The sequence below is a fragment of the Saccostrea echinata genome, unplaced genomic scaffold, assembly GCF_033153115.1.
Source record: "Saccostrea echinata isolate AGI-Se365-2 ecotype Australia unplaced genomic scaffold, CSIRO_AGI_Sech_v1 ptg000015l, whole genome shotgun sequence".
NCBI lineage: Eukaryota > Metazoa > Mollusca > Bivalvia > Ostreida > Ostreidae > Saccostrea > Saccostrea echinata.
Window position 1 is genome coordinate 13,288,042 of NW_026889764.1, and position 9,436 is coordinate 13,297,477.

The 9,436-nt window shown below is 35.4% G+C and overlaps 1 protein-coding gene across 1 annotated transcript; it reads right to left on the bottom strand.

The window, feature by feature from the left end:
- Window positions 1-108: 108 nt before the first annotated feature.
- On the bottom strand, window positions 109-2,519 carry LOC133187884 (uncharacterized). The gene is made up of 3 exons (XM_061323274.1): window positions 2,448-2,519; window positions 1,537-1,560; window positions 109-1,011 (listed from the first exon to the last, which is right to left on the bottom strand). The coding sequence occupies exons 1-3, from the start codon at window positions 2,506-2,508 to the stop codon at window positions 263-265; spliced, it is 834 nt and encodes a 277-aa protein (XP_061179258.1). The 5' UTR covers window positions 2,509-2,519; the 3' UTR covers window positions 109-262.
- Window positions 2,520-9,436: the final 6,917 nt, after the last annotated feature.

Consider the following 9,436-nt stretch of genomic DNA (forward strand, 5'->3'; position numbering starts at 1 on the left):
GTATATGTAAGTGTGATTGATACATCAACGGGTAGTAATCAAATATAATAGTACATCTCCTCGAGAAATTCTTAAAAACACAAAACTAACAAAACAAGTAAACGGGTAGTCATTTTATTGCAAGTCAAATCTTATGAGCAAACAAGATATTTCCTGAGATACAGAGAAAAGAAATGAGAGAGCTTATGTACACGGATGTATATCATGAACAATTAAAATGCAGAAATTTTAGAACCTAGCTAAACTCTACAATAAGTTAAAGTTAGCCTGTGAGAGATTGAGCAGGAACGCCATTTACAATGTAAGGAGCAGCGCAAGTTTTGCTGATTTCGTTCCAGATCAAATTCGTTGGGCAGTCCACTACGTTAGCTTGACCCCATAGGTCGCACTGGATGAACTTGCTTTTGTCTCCTGGGTAGGGGTGAAACAGATCGTCAGTGGTGGTTATTGTGGATCCTTTCTGAGCACAAAGGGTGGTTAGATCCACGGTGCCACCAGTTCCGGTACCACTTCCTGTTCCGGTTCCCATTCCAGTCCCACTTCCGGTACCTGTTCCGGCTGGGTTGGGAACGACGTTATCCGTTCCGATGTCGTAAACACAAGAGAGACGACTCTGTTCCCAAACAAGCCCGGAGGGGCAGTTGAGAATATTGGCGTTTCCTAACAAATCACACTCGATGAATCGGTACTTGTCAAAAGCGTAAGCAAAGTAAATGTTACCCCTGTTTATATTTAATACAGAGCAAGGGTTGGAGGAGGGTTTACTGGTGACGACAGGAACAGGTGCTTGAGTGGTGGTTGTAGCCGGCATCACCGTGGGAAGGCTTCCCCCGCCAACTGTTGAACAGGAAGATGTGCTGGCTTTGTAGGTTAATCCCTGTGGACACTGAATAATGTACATACGTCCAAGGAGGTCGCACTGGATGAATTTGGAGGCGTCACTAGGGTGGGGATAGTAGATCCTGCCCTGAACATTGTTAACACAGGGGTTAGGTACGTTGGTGAATGGATCTGGAAAAAGAAGAACAAATACGTAATACTTCTAGGTTTGTAATACAATACAGCAATGGACAATTATAAAACTTCATTAGCTTAGAACGCAAAACAGTAAGGTTTCTACGATATGGCGACAATCCGAGTCCTTCCTTATCTGTTATTTTGACAAACTCAGAGTATGCAAAAGCCATGCACATTTCCTGTTTTCAGTTTTGCAATATAAATTCAGAATATGCGATAATGATATATATTATAATTTATATGTAAGTGGCATAAAAGGTGAAGACAAATAGAAATATATTAAGTGACCATGGAAGAAAGAAGGTGAAATCTAGGTACCATGGACCAATGATGGCAACAATTCTCCTCATAAACAAGTGAGTTCTTTTAAGATATATAATACTTATTCTGGTATTTGATAACCTTGTAACTTGATCAAAATTTTGCAGTTTCAGTAGGAATAAATTGTGTAGAGGATATGACCATACATGTATACCACTCACGGTTCTTTGTAAATAATGAAAATAAATGTATGCTCACCAGGGCATCCAGCTTGTCTCTTCACTGAAAAGAGAAAATTGATTAGTCTCCTGAGTGCAATTATTTTTTGTCAATTAAATGACGATTTTCAAAAAGTTAGAAAAAAGTACAAAATAATTTTCGAAGCGTGTTTGAATCCTATAAATGTTTAAGGTCTTGCTGTATAATCATGAGTAGAAAACTTTCGGATTTAAACATTTATTCCCGACGCCTTTGTCTCCGTGCAGCTTTATGGAACCTACTATACACAATGGAGATATAATCCTATTCGCCTGCGAGTCCACAAGAGAAAGCACAATGCTCATTAGATTTTACATATAAATAATAAAATTTTACGATTCATTCTCTGGAATTATATTTTTTTCCCGAACCATGGTTGAGTTTCGGTATTTTATGTGCGTTTTCTTCTTCATGAATGGTTTAAAAAAGATAATATACAATAACTATCATTGAAAAAATTTGAATTGCATGCATATATTCCATGTGTTTAAAAAAAATTGTTATTGCTTAAAATTCCTCAGCCCCCCCCCCCCCCGATTTGCCCTAAATCTGCAAAAAAAGGAGGATGCTTATAATATCCTCGCCTCATCCAGGCATGCGCATGAAATAACCCTCGGTGCGCGCCTACCAAGTACATCTTATAAGATGTACATATATGTGAACCTTAGAAGACTAATGATTTTGAGGTCAATCTGGAATTTTACATGAAGAATGCATGGCAATTTTTATCCATTGATATCGGAATAATTTGACTACTTTGACATGAATTTGAACTTTTCTCTTCACAAAAGTACTTTCAATTGATGCAAGCATCACCTTAAATCATCAATTACATTTGCATAGCAAATAAACATTCGATTTGAAAGTCGATTTCTAACGATTTTTTTCTCTCTCGGAATTTCCATACTCACCCAGAGAACCAGCCGACACAAGCCCGAGACAAACAACAACGACAGTTAGGGAGGGAAACATTTTGCTTGCTTGACAACCCGAAATGCGAATTATTCCACAAAGAACACAAGATATATATAGTAGCGGATACGGGGTACATAGGGGAAATAACCGGCCAAAATTTAGCTAAGTTAAAAATTGACCATAAATTATTTCAGTAATCAAAATTTAAAACTCCAAAACCATCTCTGGATGATTTTTGAATCTTTTGCAATAAATAGCTGTGTCTTGAAAAAAGAGAAAGTTGTCAGAATCTACCCACATTTGGTGCCTCCTGAAATATGAAATTCAGTACTTTGGGCGGTTATCATGAAGGTAGCTATAGTTCTATTTGTCCTAATCCTATCGGATATCTGTATTTGTCAAATGGGCAATGCTGGGTGATAGGATAGCTCCGCGAGCCAGCGTCTCTCCGGGCGCCTGTTTACCTTCTGGCCGTCAATGTTTACAGAAATCAAAAAGTCACAAACACCCCTCCACAACAACCTTACATAATTGTAACACAAAGATTTACTTTAATTACCAGATAAAGGTTCAAACGGTTGACAATAATAGCATTGTTATAAACGGATGGGTTGGGTTGGCAATTTTTTCATTGCTTAAAATTTAATCGCCATGACAGGTGTATGAGAAAAATTTGAAAAGTATAAAAAAAAAAAAAAAAGAGAACTTTTTTTTTCAAGGAGTAATAAATGTCATATCATATGTTTGATTTTTTAAGATTGGTCGAACAATTAACTGTGATGATTTAATGACTTTATCGCTATAACTTATTTCATATATTTATATATTGGTGTCACTAAAGATATAGCAGAACAATGAACAACAAAAGAAGAAACAATGAAGTAAGATATACATATATACATATAACTCTGATTTAGGGACTAAGGAGACCAGGCCATAATATGTGGCTTAGGGAGACAATATACACGTACCCACTTCTTAATTTTTTTTTTTTTTTTTCTAGAAAGAAATACCAAATCAGTGATCTATAGAGCACCAGTTATTTGTCTCTTGCATTGATTTTAGCCCTACACTAATCACAGGTACTTGTGGACAGGACCCCCCCCCCCGCCCCCCCCCCCCGATATTCAACCCCGGGGCTTGTTGGATATTTTTTTCAGAAATTATATTTATTGCACTTATTCATCATGTGCGTGTGGGTATTTTTGTGTGAAACGATTATTTTGGGGTTTTCACGATTTTTTTCCTATGACACACATGATGAATAAGTGCAATAAATATAATTTGTGAAAAAAAATGTCCAACAAGCCCCGGGGTTGAATATCGGGGGGGGGGGGGGGTCCTGTCCACAAGTACCTGTGCTGCTAATTAAGAGATTATTAGCCCAGAGTACCTCGTTATGATATCCATGTTTAACTCTAAATGCCCAATTCAGATGAACCTAAAAGTGAATGCAGACAGAGAAAAGACTTTAGACCAAGTACAGTATTCTTCATATTGCCTTGCTGAAGTCTCAAAGTTCACAGTGGACTTAAAGTAGTTTTTCCTGCTATTTATTCCTAGCTTCTTTAAAACCAAATAGTCATTGAGTGCATTCACTTTCCAATTACATGTATTTGATGAAGTTCTGACACATAACTATATTTGTTTAAATTCTTTGTGATTTAAGAATATGTTTGTCATATTAAAACCATGACTACTTGTACATCTACTTCATAAAATTTCAAGGTTGTGATTAGGATTCAGTAAAAGTTAAGCCCCATCCAGTATAGCAATATGTAAATAGCATGTTTTTATTTACATATTTGCTATCATTAGACTTGCATAGACCATAAACCAAAATAATTCAAATGCTTTAAAATCATTTGATTTTCACAGCTAGTCAAAATACAGTCACTCAAGTATACCTTTTGAAAATTTAAAAATAAAAGCTTTGCGAAATGAAATGATAGCTTTACATCAATTTTTTTAATTACCATACCAAAGCACAAGATAGTTCAATTCTCACATAATCCAATGATCCGTGTTGTGATCTGACATATTTAAAATTTAAGATGTCTCACATTTAGTTCTGTATACATTATATAGCAGTACAATGTGGCTCAAACCTAGTATCAATTAAATGAATCCTTTCTATTCATTTTTTAAAACAAGTTTGCAGAGTGAAAAGTATAATACGTAAATAGAAAATGTTGATACATTTATTGTCTGCATGTGATAGAAAACTTTTATAAATTATCATTGCCAGACATTGTATCACAACGGCTTTTACAAATTAATTCAATACATTCAAAGGTATACAAATCAAATTATTTTCATCCATGATTTTATCATTTAAGAAATCCCGATGGGCTTCTCAGAAGATTTGATCACGTACCAACCAAGTTCATTTCCCAGTGAACTTTTTAACATTGTTGTTTATTACTTTTATTTACATTTGAGACGAATATTCTGAAAAGAACTGCATTTATTACACGAACGGCCCGCCGTATTGCTATGTTGTGACGCGCAATGACATAGAAGCATTCGGCAAACCTCGGCTGATTCCGTCACATTCGGCAAACCTCGGCTGATTCCGTCACCTTCATCAAACCTCGGCTGTACGAGGAAACTTGATATGCGTCTCCGCTTAACATTTGTGATAAGTCTGCCTGTTTACCGCTTATGGAAAACGTAACGCTTTGAAAACGATAATAAACATGCATCTGATATACGACGAAAATTTTCAAAAGCATATAGGTTACACTAAGAATAACACTTACCAAGAAAAATGCACTTAGTATCTTTACATAATCACACGTTTGTTAACGGATCGAATTCAGCACACTGTGCACGTAAATGTAGGGCGCAGCCATATATTGCGTATAAAGTAGCTCCGGTTCAATGGAGGTTTACATGATACAGCCGAGGTTTGATGAGGTACGAATCGGCCGAGATGTGCCGAGTGGAAGCTGTTAATTGGTCTTGAGAGTTCGCCTCGCTCCAACATTTGATGTTCAGCAGTCCAGCTCAGGAAATAGCTGTTCATAATGAAAAAAACAAAACAATGATCGATACTGAGAATAATCTTACTATTATTGTATGCCTTGAGTTCTTTATATATGAAGTCAAAAGCGGTGGTATCGTCTTCAGTTTACACACCTTCAAAGGAATTTTGGGTTAAAAAGGTAAGCGTGATTTTAGGCTAATTAAAAACATTCTTCACACCGAAGAAAGAACTTATGATCATTTGTTGCACTAAAAAAAAACCATATGTTTCATTAATTTTATCTTTTTCATCGCTTTAACGGCTTAGCAGTTCCGAAACCAGTATCACCGTGACAGAAATATGTAGACAAGATACATGTATCATCTCGCTGTGTGATTCGGTCACGCCATGACCTCTGACCCCCTAATAAGTTCATACAGAATTGAACATATTTTCTCTTCAATAGGTTCATCTAAGAAAAATATTTGCAAATGTAAATTTATAAATTCTGTTGAAAAAAAGCTGCAACATCCATTATATAAAATGAACAGTAGTTGGCACTGATGGTACTTTAATCCCCTACTTTGCCCCCCCCCCTCCCTCATGGTTCATGATTTGAACAAATTTAAATCTTACACTACCTGAGGATGCTTCCATAATAATCTGACTAATTATCAGGGCTTCGCTATTCTTGAGAAGAACATTTTTTCAGGATTTTTTTCCTAAATATCCCTATGTAAAACTTTGATCCCCCATTGTGGGTCCACCCAACCTCAAGGGGTCTTGATTTGAACGAACCTAAATAATAAATATACAATACCCGAGGATGCTTCCATATTAATATGAATCAACAAGACTTTGCTATTCTTGAAAAGAATTTTCACGATTTTTCCCATATATTCCGTTGTAAAAATTTCATCCCCCATTGTGACCCACCCTACCCCGGGGGTCATGATTTGAGCACACTTGAATCTACTTTACCTGAGGATATGTCCATATAAATATGACGAAACGTGGCATTGTTGTTCTTGAGAAGATTCTTTATGATTTTTTCTAAATATTCCTATGTAAAATTTTGATCCCACATTTTGGCCCCACCCTACCCCGGGGGATCATGATTTAAACAAAGTAATCTACACTACGCAAAGAAGGTTTAACATAAGTTTCCACTTTTTTGGCCTAGTGATTCTTGAGAAGAAGATTTTTAAAAGATATCACACAATTTTCACTATTTCATAATCATCTGATGGAAAAAGGATAGGCCCCTCATTTGAACAAATTTGAATCCCCTTCACCCAACGATACTTAGGCCAAGTTTGGTTGAAATTGGCCCATTGGTTATGGAGAAGAAGATTAAAATGTGAAAAAGTTTATGATAACAACAACGATGACGATGACAACAACGACAGACAACAATCAAGTTTCGATTAGAAAAGTTCACTTGAGCATTCGGCTCAGGTGAGCTTATATAAAAAATGAATATTACAAGACAAGACGCTTATTTTGTTGTGTGTTGCGAGTGCCTGTGACTGTAGCGATTAACTGGTTTTTACAGTTATGTGTAAATTAGGGATGCCATTTTCCCAGATAGCATAGTTCAATAATTGGGGGGCTTCAGTCAAGCAATAGTAAAGTACTAGTACTCATTTAAAGTGATTTTTTTCTCATGTCTGTTTAGTTCCTCTCCTTACACAAATAATGTAATCACTTGATGTCATTTAAAGGTGCTTTGGTCCAGCTCAGTTATTGATTTCTGACTTGAAAACAGTTATCAAAACGTAAAAAAGTGTTTTAAATCTTATTTATGCAATTTGTGCGGGAAACAAATGCAACCAGTAAATAAATTTTGAAATATAAAAGCATGCGCGCATCTACCTCCAAAATTAAAGGTATGCTTAAGTATGTATTAATTCTTTTTCTTTAAAAAAAATGATCTACATCAGAGGTGGGTCTAAGCTTTGACACCAAAAGACCAAACGAAGAAAAGCATTTCTCTCAATTTATTAATTTTCTTCATGTTATTAACTTGAATTTAGAATTAGTATGAAATAAAAGCGCCATTTTAACAAGGAAGTAAGTTTAAAAATTTAGTCGATAGTCAGTATCACTGAATAAAAAAGTCAAGTACTCAAATAATAATTGGCATTCCTAGTGTAAATAGAACCACTCAAATGAACATCATTACTGTACAGGAAAATTTTCGCCCCCCCCCCTCTTTTTTGCCAATTTTGCACTAATCACAGGTGGGCGAATCCAAAGAACACCGTATAATTTCTTAAACAGAACTGTGACTTGGCGAATTTAAAACGGGGCAAAATTGTTCGCAAGTTCGAAATGGCGAAAATAACACGGGGCGAAAATAACTCTGAATACAGTATGCCTCTATTTAAGTAAATCTTTATACATGTCACTGAACACTTCATTTTTTACATAATTTTATTTTATCATTTAACAGTGTTTGATAGTATACACATATTTCTTGACTACAAGGGTACATTGTAACAGTCAAACTGTTGTCCTGAGGTGAAAGGGGAAGACCTGGGAAACTGTTGCCCGAGGCAAAAAGCCAAATTAGAAGACCAATCTATTTGTCACAAAGAATACGCCTGTAAAATATTGAAGCCCTAGCACCCATCGTTCAATCGTTATAGCAAATGGTAAATTTTCTGGGAGAGTACCTTAGTTAAACATCTGTAGATATGGTAGATATTTAAGTAAAGAATTGTAAATTTAGTACATTTAAGCTGACAAATTGGATAATGGGTGTAAGATGTTATGAATTGCTGAAGGTCGGAAATTAACAATTCGATGCTTATAATTATATTCTTAGATTTCATGGTAGATTGATATAGTCGATAAAATCCTTTCTTTGAATACTATTATTTACTATGTCTGTTTAAAAGTTATGCAACACTTGTATGGCTGAATTGAGAGAGCAGCCGGTACTTTTCAAGTTGAGTGTGAATTTTGATTTTCACTTATGATACGTACTACACTTGAACGGAAATCAACGTTTGTGATGTCTCAATCATAGATGTAACTTAACATTTTGACTTCATGTTTTGTGTTTTGAATGTTGAAGTTATGACACACTTTATAAAGTGGCAAATAGAAAAAATAAAAGTTGTTATTAATTAACCATGCATATTTCTTCTATTTTCTGAGAATTATACTTAGATAGGTGCAATATAATTACCATTTTCAATGAAAGCAAATCAGCTTTGATGATGTATCAGGTTCTTGTGAATACAATTTTTCATCCGTTATCTGTATATATTAAACAAGCTTCTCCATGAAATATGGAGATAACGGGAGGTATTCAAGCTCAAAGTCCAGTTAAACAATACAAATCGGGATCAGAGCAAACAGGGACCTCCAAAAACATCAGAGATGGGATCAGGTGCCATGGAGGAGTGAGCATCACCGACCGACCGGTCAGAAGTGTCAGATTCTATGGTATCTTTATTTCAAGCTCACTGGGATATATTGAGTCGACATATAAATGGAAGTAACTATTGTTAATTGATAATACTACGTCGATATATCTGAATGTCGAGTTGATGGCAACATCTAGTATTTCTTCGTATCATGCAGAAGTTTTTGAATAAATTCTGCTGAATATGAATACAAAAATAGGTCTGCTAATAAGGGGAATCAATTGGTACCCATGGGAATTCCAACAGATTGTTGGAAGACCTGATCTCCAAAAACTACATAGATATTGTCAATCAGAAACTCAAGAATTTTTTAAATATCAACTTCAGAGTACTTGTGTGTACAATCAGAGTGTTTTTAACCAAAATAATTTGCAAATGACCAATGACAAGGAAAGTATATTTACAAGTTCCATTTTTATTGAAATAGCAGCTACATGTCTATGATGTCAAAAAGCCTGGACTTCAAAGTTTTAGGGGAAATGGTTGTATAGAGAGTTGAAAAGTCGTGCGTTTTGATGTAAATGATTTTGTTAAAATTTTGTGATTTTCAAATTTTCTAAAAGTTCCTTGGAGTTTTTAA

Bases quoted from the DNA above. Each gene is read 5' to 3' on its own strand.
- LOC133187884 (XM_061323274.1), bottom strand. From the start codon at position 2,508: ATGTTTCCCTCCCTAACTGTCGTTGTTGTTTGTCTCGGGCTTGTGTCG. The intron at 1,561-2,447 runs GTGAGTATGGAA...TTCTCTTTTCAG, and splicing joins TGTGTCGGCTGGTTCTCTGG to TGAAGAGACAAGCTGGATGC. The intron at 1,012-1,536 runs GTGAGCATACAT...TTCTTTTTCCAG, and splicing joins GAGACAAGCTGGATGCCCTG to ATCCATTCACCAACGTACCT.